Source organism: Pongo pygmaeus, chromosome 23 (genome assembly GCF_028885625.2).
Source record: "Pongo pygmaeus isolate AG05252 chromosome 23, NHGRI_mPonPyg2-v2.0_pri, whole genome shotgun sequence".
Classification (NCBI taxonomy): domain Eukaryota; kingdom Metazoa; phylum Chordata; class Mammalia; order Primates; family Hominidae; genus Pongo; species Pongo pygmaeus.
Window position 1 is genome coordinate 49,170,197 of NC_085931.1, and position 22,662 is coordinate 49,192,858.

The following is a 22,662-nucleotide window of genomic DNA, read 5'->3' on the forward strand; positions in this document are numbered from 1 at the left end:
TGACCAACCAGATTTGCCCTCTGGAAACAGTGCTGTGACAGCAGCTTGGAAGAGGATGAGAGGAGTGCAGGCCACAGCCGGAGCACCAGGAGACACGTGCACAACGACTGTGGTCTGGAGAAGCGAGCCAGCAGCAAGACGGAGGGGGAGAGAACCTCTGATTTTCGACTGGCACGTGGCTGTCTGCAACACAGGCAACACTTCCCAGCGTCCTTTGCAGTTAGCTGTGGCCATGTGACCGGGTTCTGGCCAATGTGTGCAACTTCCATGAAATGTCCCTGAGGAGGGGGAGATTGACCTTCTGCACCCTGCCCTTCTGCCCTCCCTCTGGCTGGAAAGGTGGATGTGATGGCTGGATCTGGCACAGCCAGCTGCAATGATGTTATCTGCTGAAATGGAAAGGCTTGGGTGGGAGCAGGTTATAGGGGAGAAGATAAAAAGGACTCCAGAGCTATGACTGTGAAAATAAATCAATCAATAAAATTTAGAAATAAGACAAACAAGGCTGGGCATGGTGACTCATGCCTGTAATCCTAGCACTTTGGGAGGCCGAGGCGGGCAGATCACAAGGTCAGGAGTTCAAGACCATCCTGGCTAACACAGTGAAACCCTGTGTCTACTAAAAAACACAAAAATTAGCCAGGTGTGGTGGCACGCACCTGTAGTCTCAGCTACTCAGGAGGCTGAGGCAGAAGAACAGCTTGAACCCAGGAGGCAGAGGTTGCTGTAAGCCAAGATCATGCCATTGCACTCCAGCCTGGGCAACAGAGCAAGACTCCATCTCAAAAAAATAAATACATACATACATGGAAACAACACAGCAGCATAGACAGAGAAATTGATTGGGAACCAGAAGACATTGATTCTGTTTCTTCACTGCTTCCTGTGTAATCTAGGATGAATCACTTATCATCCCAAGGTTATTTTCTCATGCATAAAATGGAATACTGCCTTCCTTGCCCACCTTCATGGATTGGCAGAGAGTGTGCTAACCCAACATACTTAAAAACGTCCTGTAAAAAAAATTGGGAGGCCGAGGCAGGTGGATCACGAGGTCAGGAGACTGAGACCATCCCGGCTAACACGGTGAAACCCCATCTCTACTAAAAATACAAAATATTAGCCGGGAGTGGTGGTGGGTGCCTGTAATCCCAGCTACTCAGGAAGCTGAGGCAGGAGAATGGCATGAACCCGGGAGGCGGAGCTTGCAGTAAGCCGAGATCGTGTCACTGTACTCCAGCCTGGGTGACAGAGTGAGAGTCCGTCTCAAAAAAAAAAAAAAAAAAAAAAAGAAAAAAAAAATCCTGTAAACTATAAAGTACCACAGAATAGCTTAGGTGTAGCTAAGAAGCTGCTGGCAAAGGACTAAATCCCCCTGGGATGGAGGTCTGCCCACACTGGGGCTTAAGCTGGCTGAGACAAATCTGGAATCCTGTCAAGGGATTTTACAACTGACAGAACTTGGTGATTATTGGTACGTGGAGGTTGGTGGTATCCCCAGGGCCGTGTATCTCAAAAGTGGGGCTGTCCAGCTCTCTCCAAGGAGTGGACCCGCTGCCCTCGTCAGCTGTGCCTGCAGTGGGGCTCTGGAGCTACAAGTGCAAGCCTGCCCCGTCCAGGGTCAGTCCTGATCGCGTCCAGCTGGAAGGCGGTCTGCTCAGCCCCATCTGCACTCAGAATCTGGAATGGCCCCACTGTATTAAAACTGGTGCCTGCACTGGCCACTGAGCTGCATTTAGCCCAAGCACCTGCTGTGGGTGCCTCTGCCTCAGGTTCCTTGTGGAGCCAGGCTCTGAATTCTCACCTGATTGGATGGGGCCCTGATACCTGCCTTGCTCTTCTGTTGGTGGCAGCCCCTGGCCCCCAGCCTGACACTTTCAGAGACCCCTCCTGCCGTGCCTCTTCAGTCAGAATGAGTCCCCAGCTGCTTCCTTCAGCCTCACTCTCACCAAAGCCCTGCATGAACCTGGGATCCAGCCAGAGCCACCTGCCTGCAGGCTCACACCTCCACACCTCTGCACGGCTGGAACGACCTTATCCATTTTGTTCTGCCACACAGGCTCCTCCTCACTCTTCCAGGCACAGAGTAACTCTCAATCACCTCCTTGTGATCCACACTGTTTCCTAGGCTCTCCCTCTGTCACAGCACTCCTCGAGGGGTGCTACAATGCCTGTTTGCACCGGACCTCCCCCACCAGACTGTATGTTCCTTAAAGACACAGGACATGTTTGTCATCTCACAGGGTCAGCCAGGACTGGCCCGAAGCCCAGGACTCTGGAGACACTGGAGGTGCTTGGTGCATGTTGAATGGATGGCTGACAGGACAGCCAGATGGATAGGTGAGCGGAAACAGGGATATCTGTCTGAGCCCAACTAGATGCCAGTCTGCCAAGCACTGCTGGGGCCTGCATTTGGAACCTTGGCTGCTTCTCCCCTTTTCCCAACCAGCTCTGCCGTCGGCCCGGTTCCCTCAGCCCTGTCCTGGCTTTTGAGCCTTCCCTTCAGGCCCAGGGGAGTCCCAGCATGCCCCAAGAGGTGACAGCTCTGTCCAGCCCTCCTGAGCAAACCCTGGGCAGCCCCTATGAGAATGGCCATGCCCCTTAAAGAGCCAGGGCTAGGCCAGGTGCGGTGGCTCACGCCTGTAATCCCAGCACTTTGGGAGGCCAAGGTGGGCAGATCACCTGAGGTCAGGAGTTTGAGACCAGCCTGGCCAATATGATGAAACCCCGTCTCTACTAAAAATACAAAAATCAGCTGGGCGTGGTGGTGGGTGCCTGTAATCCCAGCTACTCAGAAGGCTGAGGCAGGAGAATCGCTTGAACCTGGGAGGCAGAGGTTGCAGTGAGCCGAGATTGCGCCACTGCACTCCAGCCTGGGCAACAGAGCAAGACTGTCTCAAAAAACCAAAACCAAAACCAAAAATAAAGAGCCAGGGCTAAAGGTTCTCCCCATGGGCCTTATCTGATGTGGACACTCTCAGTCTCCTTGTCCTTCCTTCTTCCCTTTGTCCATATAGGTCGAGCCTCCAGGCCAGAAACAACCCAGGCTTCCATCCCCAGCCTCGTGCTGGGACACTGATGGGCCAGAAGTGTGCAGTCTCGGAAGCCCTTCCCTCTGGTCCAAGAGTACAGTCTCCCCTCTCTCCCACCCCTCTCTAGACCCCTCAGACAGAGACTCAAAGAAGCTGCTTCTCGGCCAATGAGACCTCCAATCTGAGATGTGGGGGAGTGAAAGGAGAGAAGTATGTTCCCGCTGAGCATCACCCACCGGAATCCACTCTGTGAGTTCCTGGGGTTGACCAGGACGCAGTCCCAGGTGCGGTTGGGAGTGTTCTGGAACAGAATCAGCTGCCCTTCCTCCCAAACTCGGTCACTCGAGGTGTAGTCAGCCACAGCCACCTCCTTCACCCGGAATGGGTTAGAGAACAAGTTGGTGACGCCACTGAGGGTATTGACCAGGCGGCCGAAGAACTGCATGTTCTGCGGGGCAGGTGGGGAGGCCCCACCGTCTTCCCCCTCTGTCTGGAAGAAAACGAGGTCTCTGGTCAGCCAGGCACAGTCTCCCATGCCCATCTCACCCAGTGCAGCAGTTTCCTGCACAGACACCCAGATCGCTCCCCACCAGCGTTGCCCCCAGATCCTGGGCCTGGAGGGACCTTAAAAGGAGGGGAAAGAAAGAGAAACGACACTGAGTGGGGGGTAAAAGTGACAGAACCCTCAGGCCAGGCTGGGTACCTAGAAGGCTGTCCCCCTGTGCTGCCACTGTGCACAGGTGACCTTAACTGCCTGCTTCCCAACCCAGTGTCCCAGCAGAGACTCAGTTTCCTCACCTGTAGTATGTAGTATTGACCAAAGGAGATAGCACATGTGAACATACATTATAGGCAGTAATGCCCTGGGCAAATGGAGGGTTCTCACTATATAAGTTACAGAGATAACCTTTCAGCACTCAGAGGCCAGTATGGACCAGACACAGTGGCTCAGGCATGTAATCCCAGCACTTTGAGAGGCTGAGGTGGGCGGATCATTTGAGGTCAGAAATTCGAGACCAGCCTGGCCAACATGGTGAAACTCTGCCTCTACTAAAAATACAAAAATTAGCCAGATGTGGTGGCAGGCGCCTGTAGTCCCAGCTGCCCAGGAGGCTGAGGCAGGAGAATCGCTTGAACCCGGGAGGCAGAGGTTGCAGTGAGCTGAGATCGCGCCACTGCACTCCAGCCTGGGCGACAGGGTGAGACTCTGTCTCAAAAAAAAAAAAAAGAGGCCAGCATGGATCATTTCACTTCCGCAAGCAAAATCAATGTCCCCACTCCTAGATACCAAAAGGTGACCAGCATGTCACACTCTATCGGAGCAAGGGGATCATCGGCATTGGTCTAAATCCTTTGTTTCCTGCTACCACAGGTTTCCCAAAGAGCTCCGAGAGACAGCGCACAAAAGCAAGCTCCTTGGAAATGAACGAACTGCACCTTCTGCGGGGGCAGGTGGGGGAGCCCCTGCAGAAGATGCCACTCAAGACTCAGGAGCAGCAGTGTCTGGGTGGTAACTTTACACTGCATATTCAGAGTCATAGTTTCTGCCATGGAAATTGTCCCCAATGTTGATGATGGAATTAGATACCTTGTTATTTCCTAGGTTCCCAGAAAATACACTGCCTTCCTAAGGTACTGTCACCAAAGCCAGGCGCCAATCAGACGGAGGCCGCCCTCTGCCTCTGTGCCAAGATGTCACCAGACAAAAGACACTAAGGACAGAGTATGGGTGCCCTGGGGGAGAGAGGACATCTGAGTGGACACTGGGTCACAGCCACATTTTTCCCTGGCCTATGTGCTGAGCACAGGATGGACCCTGGGGACAGAAGGAAGACAAAAGCAAGGGGCCACTAAGAGGCACATGAAAAGGAAAAAAGATCAATACTAGTAATTATACCAACAAGGCACGGTGGTTCACGCCTGTAATCCCAGCACTTTGGGAGGCCGACTCGGGCGGATCACCTGAGGTCAGGAGTTTGAGACCAGCCTGACCAACATGGAGAAACCCCGTCTCTACTAAAAATACAAAAAATTAGCCAGGCGTGGTGGCGCATGCCTGTAATCCCAGCTACTTGGGAGGCTGAGGCAGAAGAATCGCTTGAACCCGGGAGGCAGAGGTTGCGGTGAGCTGAGATCGCGCCATTGCACTCCAGCCTGGGCAACAAGAGCGAAACTCCGTCTCAAAAAAAAAAAAAAAGATCACAACAACTCAAGAAAAGTTCGCAGTGTCCCATTACAAGGCTCAGTGCCATCTCTCAGTGATGTCTATCTGGAATGTTCTTCCTCTCCTTTTCTGTCTGAGAAAGCCCTGATCCTTCTTCAAATCCAAGCTCGGTTCTCACGGTTCTCAACCTCCTCCTTAAAAATGTTTTTGTTGTTGTTGTTTTGGAACAGGGTCTGGCTCTGTTGCCCAGGCTGGAGTACAGTGGCTCAATCATGGCTCACTGCAGCCTCTACCTCCTTCCACCTCAGCCTCCTGAGTAGCTAGGACTACAGGTGTGTATCACCAGGCCTAGGTAATTTCTTCAAAATAATTTTTATAGAGGCCAGGCATGGTGGCTCATGCCTGTAATCCCAGCACTTTGGGAGGCTGAGGAGGGCAGATCACTTGAGGTCAGGAATTTGAGACCAGCCTGACCAACATGGTGAAACTCCGTCTCTACTAAAAATACAAAAAAATTAGCTGGGCATGGTGGTGGGCACCTATAATCCCAGCTACTTGGGAGACTGAGGCAGGAGAATCGCTTGAGCCCGGAAGGTGGAGGTTGCAGTGAGCCAAGATAGCACCACTGCACTGCAACCTAGGTGATAGAGTGAAGACTCCGTCTCAGAAAAAAAAAAAAAAAAAAAAAAAATTATAAAGACAGGGTTTTACCATGTTGCTCAGGCTGATCTCGAACGCCCAGGTTCAAGCAATCTGCCTGCCTCAGCCTCTCAAAGTGCTGGGATTACAGGTGTGAGTCAACGTGCCTGGCCTAAAATGTTCTTGGTACACCATTGCCAGACGCCAGGTTCTCTCTCCTTGCTCTGGGCTCTCCCTCACTTTAAACACATCTGTACTATCACACCCCAGCACGTTACAACTGCCCCTCCTGCCAGACTGTAAGCTTCGTCATCCTCCTACCAAACACTCCTGTGCATCTTTCTGGCACCATCCTGAAAGCTTCACGTACATTAATCATTTTGTCTGCACGACCACTCTATGAACTGGTTACTATTATTATCCTCATTTTACATATGAGAACACCAAAGAACAGAGGGGTAAAGTCACAGGCCCAGGGTCACCCAGCTAGTGGGTGGAGCAGTGAAAGCTGGCACCCAGCTGGGCTGGCCCAGAGTCTGAGTTTCTCAAAGGCAGCTGCTCGTCTTTTCATCTCCATCCACAAGCTTGGCTCACGGAAAGTTTGTCAAAACAAAAATTTCACTGAGTAAATATTATGCATAGAAAAAACAAAGCCTGATAGAAAACAAACCAAGATAGACTGACAGAAAACATGCCATTGAGTAGATGAGGGTGCTGGTTTATGGGCTTTTTTTTCTTTTCCCTATTTTCCAGATGCTATGTAAAGCGATTACAGTTTTCAAAGGAAGTAGCAGTGTAGGCTAAGTCTCTGGGGACTGCAGCCGAGAAGATGGGGACCTGTGGAACTCAGGCCTGGCCTTGAAGAGCGCAGAGAGGCTCCCCCAAGGACGGGCCCACAGGGACACAGAGGGGTGCTCCCAGGAAGGGCAGAGAGTCAAGAGCATCCAGCACCCATGAGCCTCAGGTTGATGGAGAAAGCCACCAGGGGTGCAGTGAAATCAAAGAAAGATTCCACACCCCCAGAGAGACCCCTTCGTCAATGCCCCAGCCTGTGTCCCCCCCACCAGAGCCTGGGGCTGGGGGATGCCCCCCCACACACCCACAGCAGCATGGCCACAGAAACGACAGGCCTGGCTGGCATCCAGCCTTCAGAGTTGGCAGGAGGATGAGATGACGCAATGGAGGGAAGGTGTCTGGGACACAGGCCGACCGTGGGCGCACAAACAGTGGCCATTGTTATCACTAGGTGGAAGAAAGGAAATGACAGCCACGGGGCCACATCCTGGAACACTCATGGCATCGCCAACCAGGAAGGCGGCCAGCAGGGAGAAAGTGCTCACATGTGCTTCCTTCTGTCCCTGCCACCTTGGACCCTGGAGCCCAGGCTCTTCCCAGCACAGCTGCAAGAGGGGGATGGTGGGTAAGGGCCCCCCCATCATGCCTCATTTCATCTCTCCCCCCGGCTTCCCACAGCCTCCTACCCTTGACCTTCCCGTGGGGTAGACAATCACTTTTCTCCACTGATGACCGGCCCCACCTGCTCCTTACCTGGGCTTCTCCCTGCACCCCCAGAATGCCCGCGTCACCTGATACAGACCGCACCTCAGCTGTGTCAAGCAGCTCTCTCAAACACCACAAGCAGAAAGACAAAGACCCAAGACCTTTGGTGGTGGGGCCTGACAGTGACAATTCTGCCTGTCCGAGCCAGGCAATTTCCAGGTACCAATTTTGGTGCCCCCCTTAAGGGAAGCCAGATATTTCTGGCCATTTTCCTTATCTCTGCTCACCCACCCCCTGTCAAAACCAAGCTTGCCTGCTGGGTTCATTCAGGGAAGACTGACAGAGAGTGTGCTGGTGTGAGGCTCCCCTGGAGGAGCTGAAGGGCGGGAGGAACACGTATTATTATCCCATCTCAGAGATCAAGAAACTGAGGCCCAGAGAGGCCCCAAATTGTACATGTTCAAAGGGCAAATTAAGGCCGGGCACAGTGGCTCACGCCTGTAATCCCAGCATTTTGGGAGGCTGAGGCAGGCGGATTGCTTGAGCCCCGGAATTCGAGACCAGCCTGGGCAACATGGCAAAACCCTGTCTCTACAAAATATAAAATAAAATTAGCTGGGCAGGGTGGTGTGCACCTGTGGTCCCAGCTACTCGGGAGGCTAAGGCAAGAGGATCACTTGAGCCCAGGAGGTCGAGACTGCAGTGAGCCAAGGTTGCACCACTGCACTCCAGCCTGGGAGACAGAGCAAGACCCTGCCTCAAAAACAAAACAAAACAAAGGGCAAATTAAAGTTGATGTCCACCAAAAAGGAAAAACAAACGGGCTAGGCGCAGTGGCTCACGCCTGTAATCCCAGCACTTTGGGAGGCCGAGGTGGGTGGATCACGAAGTCAGGAGATCGAGACCATTCTGGCTAACATGTGAAACCCCGTCTCTACTAAAAACACACAAAAAAATTAGCTGGGCCTGGTGGCGGGCGCCTGTAGTCCCAGCTACTCAGGAGGCTGAGGCAGGAGAATGGCGTGAACCCGGGAGGTGGAGCTTGCAGTGAGCCAAGATCACGTCACTGCACTCCAGCCTGGGCGAGAGCGAGACTCTGTCTCAAAAAAAAAGAAAAGAAAAGAAAGAAAAACAAACGAAGAAACAAAAAACTTTGAGTGGGAAGACAGGGAGATTGGAGCCTCTCTGATGAGTTCCCTGGAAGTGACTACCTGGGTTCATAAAACAGTCACCGGAAAGACCCAAGACCAGTCCCTGTCTTGCCAAGTGCACGGTCCCCTGGGGGAAGGACCCCTAAATGGGATGACTTTTGAGCTGAACTTTCCAGGAAGAACAGGAGTTTGCCAGCGGGGGAAATGGCGAGAGGCCTTCACAGCAGATGAAGCAGATTGGAACACGGGGGAAGGCAGAGATCAGGGGCTTGCTCAGCCCACCCATGAATGGTGAGCATTTTCATGGGGACTGGATGGCTCGAGAGGGGAAGGTGCCAAGAGGAGGGGCCGTGGTTAGTGCTGCGATCAACATGAACACAGGTCACTCGGAGCCACTTGTCCAGTGGCTGCTATGTCACTCACGCCCCTAGCCATGCCCAGGGAAGCTCCTCTTACGACGAGGACCCAAGCCCTGGAAGAAGTGCAGTAGAGGACAGGGACCAAGAGGGTCGCTCACAGCGGGTGGTGAGGGAGAACTCAGTCCCAAAAATCTGGTTCCTCCTCAGCTACGAATTCCCTGAAGAACCCTGGGCAGGTCTCAGGCACAAGAGGAGCGGTCCCTGCCCTCTGATGGTTGCTATCCGCCGCAGCTGCCAGGCCCTAGCAGTCCCCTCTCCTCCCCTTTGGAAGGTCTGTGTGAAAACTGCTTTTCTGTAGTGAAAGGGGCCTGTGCTTAAGTCCTCCCTGGAATGCGCTCTACAGTTCCTGCCAGAGCCCCTGCTCATCCTTCAAGGCCCAGGTGTCCTCTCTGAATGCTCAGAGCACCAGAGCACCCTTCCAGCCTGCATGGTTCCCAGCCCAGCCTGACACCCTTCTATGCCCACCGTACCACACAAATCCAGGTGCAGGTTTCCCTGCTGACGCTGGCCAGTGGCGCCCCATGACCTCCCAGGGAAAGCCCAGACTCCAGCATCCATAACAGCTGGCCCAACTCACCCCTCCAGCTCATCCCTCACCTCTACTCCAGCCACGCCACGCCATCCATCCTCCCAGAACGTGTCAAACTCATCTCAGTGCACCTGGGGATACCGCACATACGCTCCATTGGCTTAGCCCATCCTCCCCACTTTCTTAACCGGAATGTGTGCTCCATAAAAGACAAATGAATAAACCTCTTCTTACCCATGAAGATTCAGCTCAGGTGCCATCTCCTCTGAAAATTCATACCCGCACCTCCACCCTGCAGCCTGGTGTGCCTGCCCCTTCTCCCCAGCACCCCACACCACCCAGGGCCCAGCCCACAGGAACACACACCATGTGAGAATGGGGGTGCATCTGTTGGCTTGGGCTGCTCACCCGACCCTCTTTGATTTGTTTCCCTAAGCACCTGGCATGATGTTCCTGACTCACAGTGGGTGTTTAATAAATGTTTGGTAAATGAATGAATGAGAATGAATGAATGAACCACTTATAAGCCCACGGGGCCAGCATCTCTGAAGCCCCCGGACACACTTTATTCCCTTGAAGGTGATAACAGGGACCACACACACTGTTCCCACCCACTCTGAGCTGCCAGGCTCCTCTCCACAACGGATAGGGAAATATCGTGCTCAAATCCCACCAGTGGCTAACGGCCCACAAGGGGTTCGCTCCTCCACCGGGAGAACCTGTATCTAGCACCTGCACTCCTTCAGGAGCGGCCCTAAGTGATCGGGCTGATCCATCCCCAGGCTTCGGTCTGGAAAGTTCAGCTTTATATATAGTCAGGGCGCTTAAGCTAAGCTCACTCCTAGTCCAAGCAGGAAAGACTCCAAGCCTTCTGCTTCCTTCTTGACTGAGCCAAGAGCAGAGGAGCCGGACAGCTGCCCGAGAGGTGCGTGACAGGAACCCACAGGCAGCAGGCCAGGAAGCAGACCTCACAGGCTTGGCCACGTGGGGGATTCCAGGAGCACACACAGAACTGCCTGAGGTGGAAATCAGGCCTCACGAGCCCCAGCTGCTGACGACACGATGTCCCATGATTGGAACAACTGTTGGATGGTCCTGGCAGCAGAACCTGGCAGCAGCGACACCCTCCTGAGCACCCACCTCCCACCCAGTCAAGACAGAGCAGACTGGAAATGCAGGGTCCGCTCAGAGTGCCAAGCTGCCCCAACTTCCTTCCTGTAGCTCCCACCATCTGTGCCACCCAGCACGTGAGCATGCCACCACACACTGGCCTCCGTCCTCTCACAAGGCCACCACGCCTCACAGCTGGCAAAGGGTTCCACACTTGTGATCTACCTCCAAGCTCACAAAGAAACAGGGAAGGCGCAGCCGGGCGCGGTGGCTCACACCTGTAACCCCAGCACTTTGGGAGGGTGAGACGGGCAGATCACCTGAGGTCAGAAGTTCAAGACTAGCCTGGCCAACGTGGTGAGAAAGAAACCCCATCTCTACTAAAAATACAAAAAAAATTTGCCTGGCATGGTGGTGGGTGCCTATAATCACAGCTACTTGGGAGGCTGAAGCAGGAGAATCCTTGAACCTGAGAGGCAGAGGCTACAGTGAGCCGAGATCACGCCACTGCACTAAAGCTTGGATGACAGAGACTCTGTCTCAAAAAAAAAAAAAAAGAAACAAGGAAGGTGCAATCATTCTCCCTGTTTGGCATGTGGGGAAATCAAGGCCCCAAGAGAGGAAATGGGGTGGCGGGTTGTGGTGGGAGGGTTGCCTGCCTGTGTCCTCTGACTCTTGAACAGCACTAGGCAAAGGGCTGGCCACACAGCAGGTGCTCAATCCGTGGGTGAGAAAACATTGAATGAACACAGGGGTCATCTGAGCCTCTGGACCTCCAAGGCAGCCTCCTGGCAAAATGTCCCCGCAAATGTTCCCTCTGACCCCAGCTCACTCCAACCTCTTTCCTAAGTTAGTGGGAAAGGGCTTGATCCCACCCCCTCACAACCCATCAGCACCCACTGCTGCCCAGCACCCACAGGGCACCAGATGCTTCACCACAGTTTCAGGTAAATTGCCACTTTTTTTTTTTTTTTTGAAACAGAGTTTCACTCTTATTGTCCAAGCTGGAGTGCAGTGGCACGATCTTGGCTCACTGCAACCTCTGCCTCTCAGGTTCAAGCGATTCTCCTGCCTCAGCCTCCAGAGTAGCTGGGATTACAGGCGTGCACCACCACGCCTGGCTAATTTTTTGTATTTTTAGTAGAAACAGGGTTTCACCATGTTAACCAGGCTGGTCTTGAACTCCTGACCTCAGGTGATCCGCCCACCTCCACCTCCCAAAGTGCTGGGATTACAGGCATGAGCCACTGCGCCTGGCCGAATTGCCACATTTAACCCTCCAAACACCTGTAAGAAAAGGTCCAGGTCTCTCCACATTACACAGGAAACTGGGGCACAGGTTACACAATTTGCCAGGATCTGAACCCAATTAGCTGGAATCCAGAGCATCAGGCTCTTAATCCTCAAACTGCCTTCAGGAGAAAGCTGAAAGAAAGTGGCTGAGCGAGGCTTGCTCAACAGGCTCTTAGATTCCAAAAGCCAAGGCCCTCGTCTCAAAATGCACTGTTGCCCACGTTGAGCCAGAGCAAAACGTCCTTTCACAAAAGGAAAAAGCGTCTCTTTCATTCACTCGGCTTGGCTGGACCACAGCTGGAAGCAAACTGCCCCGAAACTGTCACTGGAGCTCCCAAGCACATGAGACAGGGGTGGCTTTAAGAGACCTTTGGGCTGGTGGCACGGTACAGTGTGGCCCGTGTTATGACTCACTCCACAAATATTTACTGAGATGGATTGTGGCAGGCATTGTTCTAACCGCTGGGGATACAATTGTAAACAAAACAGACTGGTCGGGCATGGCGGTTCACTCCTGTAATCCCAGTACTTTAGGAGGCCAAGGAAGGAGGATCACTTAAGCTCAGGACTTTGAGACCAGCCTGGGTAATATAGCGAGACCTCACCTCTACAAAAATTTAAAAATTACCCGGGCATGGTGTCTCTCATGCCTGTAAGTCCCAGCTACTAAGGTGGCTGAGGTGAGGGGACTGCTTAAGTCTAGCAGGTCGAGGCTGCAGTGAGCTGTGATTGTGCCACTGCAATCCAGCCTGGGTGACAGTGAGACCCTGTCTTAAAACAAAACAAGGCCGGGTGCAGTGGCTCATACCAGTAATCCCAGAACTTTGGGAGGCCGAGGCGGGTGGATCACTTGAGGTCAAGAGTTCAAGACCAGCCTGGCCAACATAGTGAAACCCCATCTCTACCAAAAAATACAAAAATTAGCTGGGTGTGGTGGCATGCACCTGTAATTCCAGCTTCCTGGGAGACTGAGGTGGGAGAATCACTCGAACCCAGGAGGCAGAGGCTGCAGTGAGCTGAGATCGCATCACTGCGCTCCAGCCTGGGCAACAGAGTGAGACCCTGTCTCAAAACCAAAACAACCAACCAACCAAAAAAACCCCCACAAAATCCCTGACATCCTGGAACTTATATTTTAGACAGAGCTACTAATAATAAAGAAGATTAACAGGTAAATATTTACAAAGGTTTTAGATGCCAATTAACTACTGAGGAGAAAAACCAAAGAATGGGGATAGGAAGTGCTGAGGTGGAGAGTGAAATTTTAGATACGGTGAAGAGGGAAGTCTTCACCAAGAAATTGATCTTAAATAAATACCTGATGGAGAGAGATGAAAGTCATATGAATAGCTAGGCAAAGAGAGCGCGTGCAAAGGCCATGGGGCTGGAACATGTTTAGTGAGTTCCAGGAAAAGCAAGGAAGCCAGTGACATCAGAGAGGCAACAGGGGGCCAGGCGTGTGCCTTGAGAGGAGAGGCCACTGCAAAGAAACAACATTTTAACAAGATCACTCTGGCTGGGTGTGGGGTAAGAAACAGAGAGGCATCATGGATAATCTCACAGCTTTGACCTGAGCAACTGAATGAATACTACTCCTATTTCCTAAGATGAGAAAGAGAATGGGAGGGACATGTTTTGGTGAAGAGTGGGGTCAGGGATGGAGGGCAGAACTAATAGGAGCTCAATTCTAAACTCTAAGTTTGAGGCCTGGCGCGGCGGCTCACACCTGTAATCCCACCACTTTGGGAGGCCAAGGCAGGTGGATCACTTGAGATCAGGAGTTCGAGACCAGCCTGGCCAACATGGTGAAACCCCGTCTCTACAAAAATACAAAAATTAGTTGGGCATGATGGCGCATGCTTGTAATCCCAGCTACTCGGGAGGCTGAGGAGGGAGAATCAGGAGGTGGAGGTTGCAGTGAGCCGAGATCGCGCCATTGCATTCCAGCCTGGGTGACAGAGTGAGACTCCATCTCAAAAAATAAATAAATCAATAAATAAATACTTCAAGTTTGAAAAGCCTAAGTTTGAGGTGCTGAGTAAGCAACTAGATTTGAGTCTGTCATTCCAGGGAAAGGTCTGGACTGTACTGGGGATATAAATTTGTGGGCTGACAGAATAGAGACGGCACTTAAAGAAATAAGACTGGATGAGATCACCATCCGAAAACGAGAACAGGCATTTAAGACATGACCCTATCAAAATCCACTGTGAAAGACACAGAACATATTCTCCCAGGGAGCCACCCTCTACAAAGTGAAGCTTGTAACACACTCTTCACTACAGCCCCTTACCCCTTGCCTACCTACTTCCCCCAGCACACACACCCAATAGATGTGTGCAGACACACACACACACACACACACAGTATTTAAATTTCTCCTTTCTGTATCTCTTAGTGATGTCATTCTGCTGAGTAAGAGGGAAACTCCCTTTTGGAGAGTCTGTCATGTAACAAGAAAGTAATCCATGGAAGGAACAAAAAGTGTCCTAAGCACTGAGACAACAGTAGCAAACTTTACACATCACGACAATCACACAGGCTCTGGTGTCAGATTCCAGCTTCAACCTCATCGGTGTGACCTCAAGCAACTCATCCACCCTCTTTTTCTCATGTGAAATGAGAATATCATTGGCCACGCCAAGGGCAGCCTAGAACATCAGACAGTCCATAAATATTTGTTAGGTAAACGATGACTGAATGAATGGTGAAGAGAATATATACAGAAGAGCCTGACTCACAAGAGGTGATGAACAAACACTGCCAAATGATATACCGAAAGAAAAGGGACCTCCTGCTCATCCTTCTCTCCTTGTCTTCTCATTCTATCCCTTTCCCTTTCCATTCCTTTCAACCCTGCCTATGCCCCAACAGTAAAATCATGTATTTCTACAGGGTCATACTGGTTATAAAGCTTTACCTTCTACATTTTCTCATTCAAATTTTGAACCTCCTGGCAGCCTTACGAGGGCAGGAGGTACAGTTCCCCTGTCACAGATGAGGAAACTGAGACTTGGACAGAAAACAGCTTCCAAACTCCAGGCAGAAACTGTAACAAAAACAGTGCATTCAGCCCAAGGGTGGAGCCTCAACGTTGCCAAACCAAACCTGCCTGACATCCTGTTGGGCGGGTAAGAGGCAGGTGAGGGAAAGACCCAGAAGCTAGGGGGAGGTATTCGTTGGGGTCATGTGGGTAGCCCATTAAAAATACGGCCACAGGTCCCCTTGCCCTGTGCCCTCCCTGTCCCACACCCACAGGCTTGCCCCTGACCCAGTCCCATGATCACCCGGGTCACATGCTCCCTGTCACCAGCTTCCAAGTCATCTGTGGGAGCAGCAGGTGGACACAGGATTGGGGGTGGGAGACTCTGGGGTGGCCAGGCTGAGGGGAAGGAGGGAGCATGTCGGGGGCAGGTCTGGAGGCACGCGAGAGAGGAAAGGCAAGGAAGAAAAGCAGGGAGGAAAGGCAGGAGAAGCAGGGAGTGAGAAATGAGTAGAGGCACCACGAAAGGTGGAGACGGAGGTGAAGTGGGGAATCAAGTGAGCACTTAGAGGAGCACAAGAAGGAAAATTAGGACGCCCAATGGGGTCTAAAGAGGCACTGAGGGTCGGGGAAAAAGAAGAGACGGATTGACTCGGGAAGTTAGGGATACTGAGGGAGACACACGGAGGAGACTGGGGTTCAGGGGAGGAACTCAGGGTCGAAGCTGGGGTCCCTGGGATCCACAAGTTCGAGACGAGACACGGGCGGTCACGGGATAGGAATTGGGGACGCAGGGGGATGAAAAGATGGAAGGTGGGGGCACTCAGGGAGTCACATAAGGGTCAATGGAGGACATGCCTCAGAATCGGAGACACGAGGAATATCCAAAGGAGGGTCCGGCGGAGACTTGGAAGTCCGGAGCGCGGAGGAGGTTGGGGAAGGGACCCCAGGCCCCGCCCACCTGCGAGGTCACTCACCTCGGTTTACTCAGCACTTCTACTTCCTCCTACTTCCGCAAACGAGCCTCGGGCCACGTGATGGCCTGACCACCGCTCTCCGCCAATCACTGGTGGCCCTGTCCCAGGCCTCCTCTAGGCTCCGCCCCCGCGCCCGAGGACGGCGGGAGGCGGGGGTCCGCCATTTTTTTTTAACTGCCCAATGGAAGGGGCTCCATTAGCCAAGGGAGGACGAGCTTTCGGCGGGAGCCAATCCTCGGCGGCGAGGCGCGGCCATGTTTGTGCGGGGCAGAAGGTGCCTGGCTTCTTGGCAGTCATGTTGATGAGGGCCAGGAGTCCCACCCTAGTCCGCCTTCCGCCTCCTAAAGCGGCCAGAGCCTGGAGTCTGAAGTTACTGTTAATGATTGCTCGCAAAGATAAAAATAAAGGCAACAGAGGCATAGGGCATAACAAGGAAGAACCTGTTTTGATGTTTGCCAGGTAGCCTCAAGCCAGGGTTGCCAGATGTAGCATATAAAAAATACGGGATGTTCAGTTACATTTGAATTTCAGCTAAACAGCCAATACATTTTTTTCCGATAGAACAGAAATTGATTATAGCTTTTTTATTTTTCACAACTAAGGCCAAACTCCCTAGGGAAATTACCACATTTTTTTTTTTTTTTTTTTTTTGAGACAAGTCCCGCTCTGTCTCCCAGGCTGGACTGCAGTGGCACGATCTCGCTCACTGCAACCTCCGCCTCCCGAATTCAAGCGATTCTTCTGCGTCAGTCTTCCGCGCAGCTGGGATCGCAGGCACCCGCCACTACGCCCAGCTAATTTTTTATATTTTTAGTAGAGACGGGGTTTCACCATGTTGGCCAGGCTGGTCTCGAACTCCTGACCTCAAGTGATCTGCCCGCCTTAGCCTCCCAAAGTGCTGGGATTACAGGCGTGAGCCACCACGCCCGGCTCCTAAATTTTTAACATAAGTATAATATACTAAGTTTAGTATTGTGCTAAAAATGTGTGCATTGTTGTCTGGCAGCACATCCTGAGCCAGTCTCAGGAAATACCTTAGCACTTTCAGTAGGAACTTGGGCAAATGATCTCTGTGAACCTCAGACCCATCATCCAGGAGGTGGGCACAGTAATACAAGATTGTTGTGACATCTAGCAGTAAATTAGTCCCCATTCGTGCACATAGTGGGATTTCAATAAATGGCAGTTGTTAGGGTTAATAATGCCGATAATGAGGTATTTTGCAGAGAAGCCAGGAGACTAGACTTTAGTCACACATCTGCTTCGGACTGAGCAGGTCATGTCCTCTCTTCAGCCCACTGGCTTGGTTGGACCTTTTCTTTCCCTAATAATCACCCAACCCTAGGTCTAGATGAATCTGCCAGACTGCTCTCCGTTTATGTGGGAAGTATAGTTGCTGGTGTTATTCTTGTGAAAAGAAGTTTGTAGGCCAGGTGCGGTGGCTCATGCCTATAATCCCAGCAGTTTGGGAGGCTGAGGCGGGTGGATCACTTGAGGTCAGGAGTTTGAGACCAGCCTGACCAACATGGCGAAACCCCATCTCTACTAAAAATACAAATAATCAGCTGGGTGTGCTGGCCATAGTCTGTAGTCCCAGCTGCTCGGGAAGCTGAGGCAGGAGAATCGCTTGAACCCGGGAGGCAGAGGTTGCAGTGAGCCAAGATCACGCCACTATACTCCAGCCTGGGTGACAGAGCAAGACTCTGTCTCAAAAAAAAAAAAAAAAAAAAAAAAAAAAAAGTGTGTTTCCTCCCCAGTCCGTCTAAAGATATTAGTGCCTAGACAGGGCAACCAATGCAACTTGCGCAAGGTTTAGTTAATAATCTTCACAGGTTAATGAAATTAACCATCTTAACTAATGTCTGTACAGAGCTTCACCAGTTACAAAGTGACTTCACTTCCATCATCTCCTCGTGTCCCCATTTTTACAGGTGAGGAAATTGTTCCTTAAAGTAAGATTTAAAATTTGCTTAAGAGTTTCAGCTTGACTGCGCAGTGGCTCATGCCTGTAATCCCAACACTTTGGGAGGCCGAGGTGGGCAGATCACTTGAGCTCAGGAGTTCAAGATCAGCTTGTGCAACATGGAGAAACCTCATCTTTAAAAAATATTTAAAAATTATCCAGGTGTGGTCTTGCATGCCTTTGGTCCCAGCTACTGTGCAGGGGAGGCCGGGGGGTCAAGGATGCAGTGAGCCAAGATTGCCTGCACTCCAGCGGGTGACAGAGCGAGACCATGTCTCAAAAAAAAAAAAAAAAAGAGTTTCAGCTTGAAGTGGAGAGAAAAGGATAAAGACTCAGAATTCTCAATGAAAATATCTTGCCTCCACACCCCAAACAAGCAAATTTAGAGCGATGGTTATCAAGGAGCTTGCAAAAGGCCATGCATTCCACGCACTGCCAAGCAATCTTTCCTGAGAAAACCCACAGGGGCAACGTGAGGTGTCCCATTCTTCAACAAACACCCACCCTTGCATTCAGGATTTTGCAAAGCACATTTGGAAATGCAGATACACAGGTGAATCTAAAATGCAGACAAGGGCCAGGTGCAGTGGCTCTTGCCTATAATCCCAACACTTTGGGAGGCTGAGGCGGGTGGATTTCCAGACCATCCTGACCAACATGGTAAAAGCCCGTCTCTACAAAAAGTACAAAAAAATTAGCCGGGCGTGGTGGCAGGTGCCTGTAATCCCAGCTACTGGGGAGGCTGAGGCAGGAGAATTGCTTGAACCCAGGAGGTGGAGGTTGCAGTGAACCGAGATCACGCCACTGCACTCCAGCCTGGGTGACACAGTGAGACTCTGTCTCAAAAAATAAATAAATAGACCGGATTCAGTGACTCACGCCTATAATCCCAACACTTTGGGAGGCTGAGACGGGTGGATCACGAGGTCAGGAGATTGAGACCATCCTGGCTAACACGGTGAAACCTCGTCTCTACTAAAAATACAAAAAATTAGCCAGGCATGGTGGCATGCGCCTGTAGTCCCAGCTACTCAGGAGGCTGAGGCAGGAGAATCGCTTGAACCCAGGAGGTGGAGGTTGCAGTGAGTCGATATTGCGCCACTGCACTCCAGCCTGGGCAACAGAGCAAGACTGCATCTCAATATATAAATAAATAAATAATAAAATGCAGAAAAGGCCAAGGGAGGCTGGATCAATTGCTGGAAACAGTCAAAGATCCACAGAAGACATTCACAAAATAGAATCTCAGTACCTGATGAAGTTAAGTATCCCTTCCCTAGGTATTTCTGGTGGAAACCACTTAATGAGTAGATAAATCAAAAGATGGAATAGAGGGGATTATTAGGTAGCATTGAATGAGCAAGTAAAGGGATGGGGCAAGTAAGCACGAGGGAGTGTGTTCTGTAGTGCTAGCAGATGGAGCTGCTAGCAGTTAAAGTCAAAAGAACTTCTCCTGAGGTGTTGCGCTAGGCTCCTGCCATACATCAGGGAGGGCGTCTGCCCTCTAAGAGCCCAGAGCACAGAGGGTCAGACTAGACTAATCCTTTCCTTCAAGGAGCTAGATGGAAATCTAGCTAACATGCTAACAGTGCAATGTTACACCTTTTACTTTTTTTTTTTTTTTTGAGGCAGAGTCTCCCTCTGTCACCCAGGCTGGAGCGCAGTGGCGCGATCTCGGCTCACGGCAACTTCCATCTCCCAGGTTCTAACTGATTCTCCTGCCTCAGACTCCTGAGTAGCTGGAATTACAGGTGTGCACTACCACGCCTGCCTAATTTTTGTATTTCTAATAGAGACGGGGTTTCACCACGTTGGCCAGGCTGGTCTCAAACTCCTGACCTCAGGGGATCCACCCGCCTCGGTCTCCCAAAGTGCTGGGATTACAGGTGTGAGCCACTGCCCCTAGCCGACCTCTTACTTTTTTATCCTTGCAACAGCCCTGTGATGTAGGACTGTCATCCCCACTTTGTAGATGAAGAGAATGAGGTTCCACAAGGGAAAATTATCCCCAGAGTTGCCAATGACAGGCAGTGCCAGTTGCCAGTGTCAAAGAGAGGCAGAACCAGAATCAGCACCTGTCTTGTCTTTTCTCTCTCCAAACTCTAGGAGCACTCATTATGTGCCAGGCAGTGTTCTTGGTGCTGAGGAAACTGCATTGAACAAAATAGACAAAAATCCCTGCCTTTGTGCTGCTCACATCCTGGTGGGGAAAGACAGAGAATAAACTAGATAGAGAAGGAAACAGAGAGTGTGTTTTGCTAACGTCTTTGAGTGAGGGTGTCATCATGTCAGCATCTTACATTCAAAGCACCTTAACTGTGGGATCTGGGCTTGTGTATTTGAATACCTTTGCACTAGTCCTCCAATTATCTGTGTGTTTGAACTTTTCCTTTTTTCTTTTTTTTGTAGACAGGATCTGGCTCTGTCACCCAGGCTGGAGTGCAGTGGGGTGATCTTGGCTGACTGCAACCTCCGCCTCCTGGGCTCAAGCGATCCTCCCATCTCAGTGTCCTGAGTAGCCGGGACTACAGGTTCAGGTCATTATGCTTTTTTTTTTTTTTTTTGAGATGTAGTCTCGTTCAGATGCCCAGGCTGGAGTGCAGTGGCGCGTTCTCAGCTCATTGCAAGCTCCACCTCCCGGGTTCACGCCATTCTCCTGCCTCAGCCTCCCACATAGCTGGGACCACAGGCGCCCACCACCACGCCTGGCTAATTTTTTTTGTATTTTTAGTAGAGACGGGGTTTCACCGTGTTAGCCAGGATGGTCTCAATCTCCTGACCTCGTGATCCACCCACCTCGGCCTCCCAAAGTGCTGGGATTACAGGTGTGAGCCAGCGTACCTGGCCTTTCTTTTTTTTTTTTTTTCGGTAGAGTCTGGTTTTCGCCAGAGTCTGGTTTTCGCCATGTTGCCTAAGCTGGTCTCGAACTCCTGGCCTCAAGCAATCTGCCTGCCTCCACCTCCTGAAGTGCTGGGATTATAGGCGTGAACCACAGTGCTTGGCCTGAACATTTTTATAATTAAAAAGTTGGAGGAGGCTGGGCACGGTGGCTCATGCCTGTAATCCCAGCACTTTGGGAGGCCGAGGCGGGCAGATCACTTGAGGTCAGGAGTTCAAGACCAGCCTGGCCAACATGGTGACACCCCATCTCTATTAAAAATACAAAAATTAGCTGGGCGTGACAGCTGGCACCTGTAATCCCAGCTACTCGGAAGGCTGAGGCAGGAGAATCGCTTGAACCCAGAAGGCGGAGGTTGCAATGAGCCAAGATCTCACCACTGCACGCCAGCCTGGGGGACAGAAGGAGACTCTGCCTCAAAACAAAACAAAACAAAACAAAAAGTTGGGGGAATATATAGTGAGTTAGAGGGTGAGGAATGCTGGGGAGTAAACACAGGAAGGAGAGACCCAGGAGGGTTGCAGTTTTAACTAGACAGGCCAGGAAAAGCGTTAGAAGGGAGATAATTAAATAAAGACCTGATGGAGGCGAAGGAGTGAGCTATGTGGACAACCAGGAAAAGAGTGTTCCAGATGGAGCAAGAACAAAGGCCCTGAGGCAGGAGCCCGCCTGGCTTGTTTTAAGAGGAAAAGCAAAGAGGCTATTATAGCTTTGTTTTGGAGTAGAGAGCCAGTGGGGGTGTAGCAGGCAATAACGTTGAGGTTAAAAGGATATTGGGAGTAGAACTTGTAGGACATTGGAAACCATTTTAAGACTTTGGCTTTCAATCTCAGGGCAGTAGGGAACCATGAGAGGTTTTTAAGCAGAGGAGTGACCGGAATGAATTTACACTTTAACAGCTTATGTCTGTTCAGTGAGAATAAGGGAAGGCAGAGGCTGGGAGACCAGTGAGGGGGCTATTGTAGAAATCCATGGTCGGGCACGGTGGCTCATGCCTGTAATCCCAGCACTTTGGGAGGCTGAGGCAGGCAGATCACGAGGTCAGGAGTTCAAGACCAGCCTGGCCAAGATGGTGAAACCCCCGTCTCTACTAAAAATACAAAAATTAGCCAGGCATGGTGGCGGGCACGTGTAATCTCAGCTACTTGGGAGGCTGAGGCAGAGAATTGCCTGAACCCGGGAAGCAGAGACTGCAGTGAGCCGAGATAGTGCCACTGTACTCCAGCCTGGGCAACAGAGCAAGACTCCATCTCAAAAAAAAAAAAAAAAAGGAAAAAGAAATCCAGGTGAGAGATGATGGTCTGACCACCAGCCCATTTAATCATCACAGCTATAGGTACATTCCAGTTCAAGTTTGTGTTACGATAAAATACGTAAGCCATTGCTAGAAGGCATTGTTAAACTCCTTCCTGTGGGAAGCTTTGTGAGATTATTCTTGAGCAGGAGGGGGCAAACTATCCTGCCTGCCACCTGTTTCTGTAAACAAGTGTTATTGGAACACAGCCACGCCATTTGTTTACACATGTTTCTGCTTTCTGCAGTGGGAGAATTGAGTAATCACGACAGATACCTCATGGCCCACAAAGCCTGAACTATTTCTCTCTGGCCCTTTACAGAAAAAAAAAATTTACCCACCTCTGATCTTAAATTGGATGTCAAAGGTTAAGTAGGAGTTTGCCGGCTGGATTAGGAAAGAGAACGTTCTAGGTGGAAGGAACTGTGTGAGCAAAAGTCAATACCATGAGCTGTGTGGATTGTTTGGGGACCTGCAAGGGGTTGAGCACTGCTGAAACCTGGTGTGTGAGCAGGAGAACAGTCCCCAGAGGCCATCTAGAGTCTCCTCCTAATCCCAGCACTTTGGGAGCACAAAACGGGTGGCTCGCTTGAGCCCAGGAGTTCAAAACCAGCCTGGGCAACATAGCGAGACTCTCATCTATACAAAAATTTTAAAAATTAGCCAGGCATGGTGGTGCATGCCTGTAGTCCCAGCTACTTCAGAAGGC

At 51.2% G+C, this 22,662-nt stretch overlaps 1 protein-coding gene across 23 annotated transcripts in view; it reads right to left on the reverse strand.

Moving 5' to 3' along the window:
- Nucleotides 1-22,662, reverse strand: part of PLA2G6 (phospholipase A2 group VI) — an 81,466-nt gene that overhangs the window by 54,116 nt on the left and 4,688 nt on the right. For 7 of the 23 annotated variants that reach the window (XR_010125952.1, XM_063663234.1, XM_054469509.2 and 4 more), the window contains exons 1-2: nucleotides 15,798-15,948; nucleotides 3,269-3,522 (exon numbers count right to left, since the gene is read on the reverse strand). Coding sequence is in view for 22 of the 23 variants with exons in the window: in XM_063663234.1 (XP_063519304.1) it covers nucleotides 3,269-3,477 (209 nt within the window). In the remaining variant the exon portion in view is untranslated. Of the gene's footprint in view, nucleotides 1-3,268; nucleotides 3,523-14,757; nucleotides 14,887-15,678; nucleotides 15,974-22,662 lie in introns of those variants that run through there. The other 16 variants (XM_063663231.1, XM_054469507.2, XM_054469514.2 and 13 more) reach the window with 12 other exon arrangements.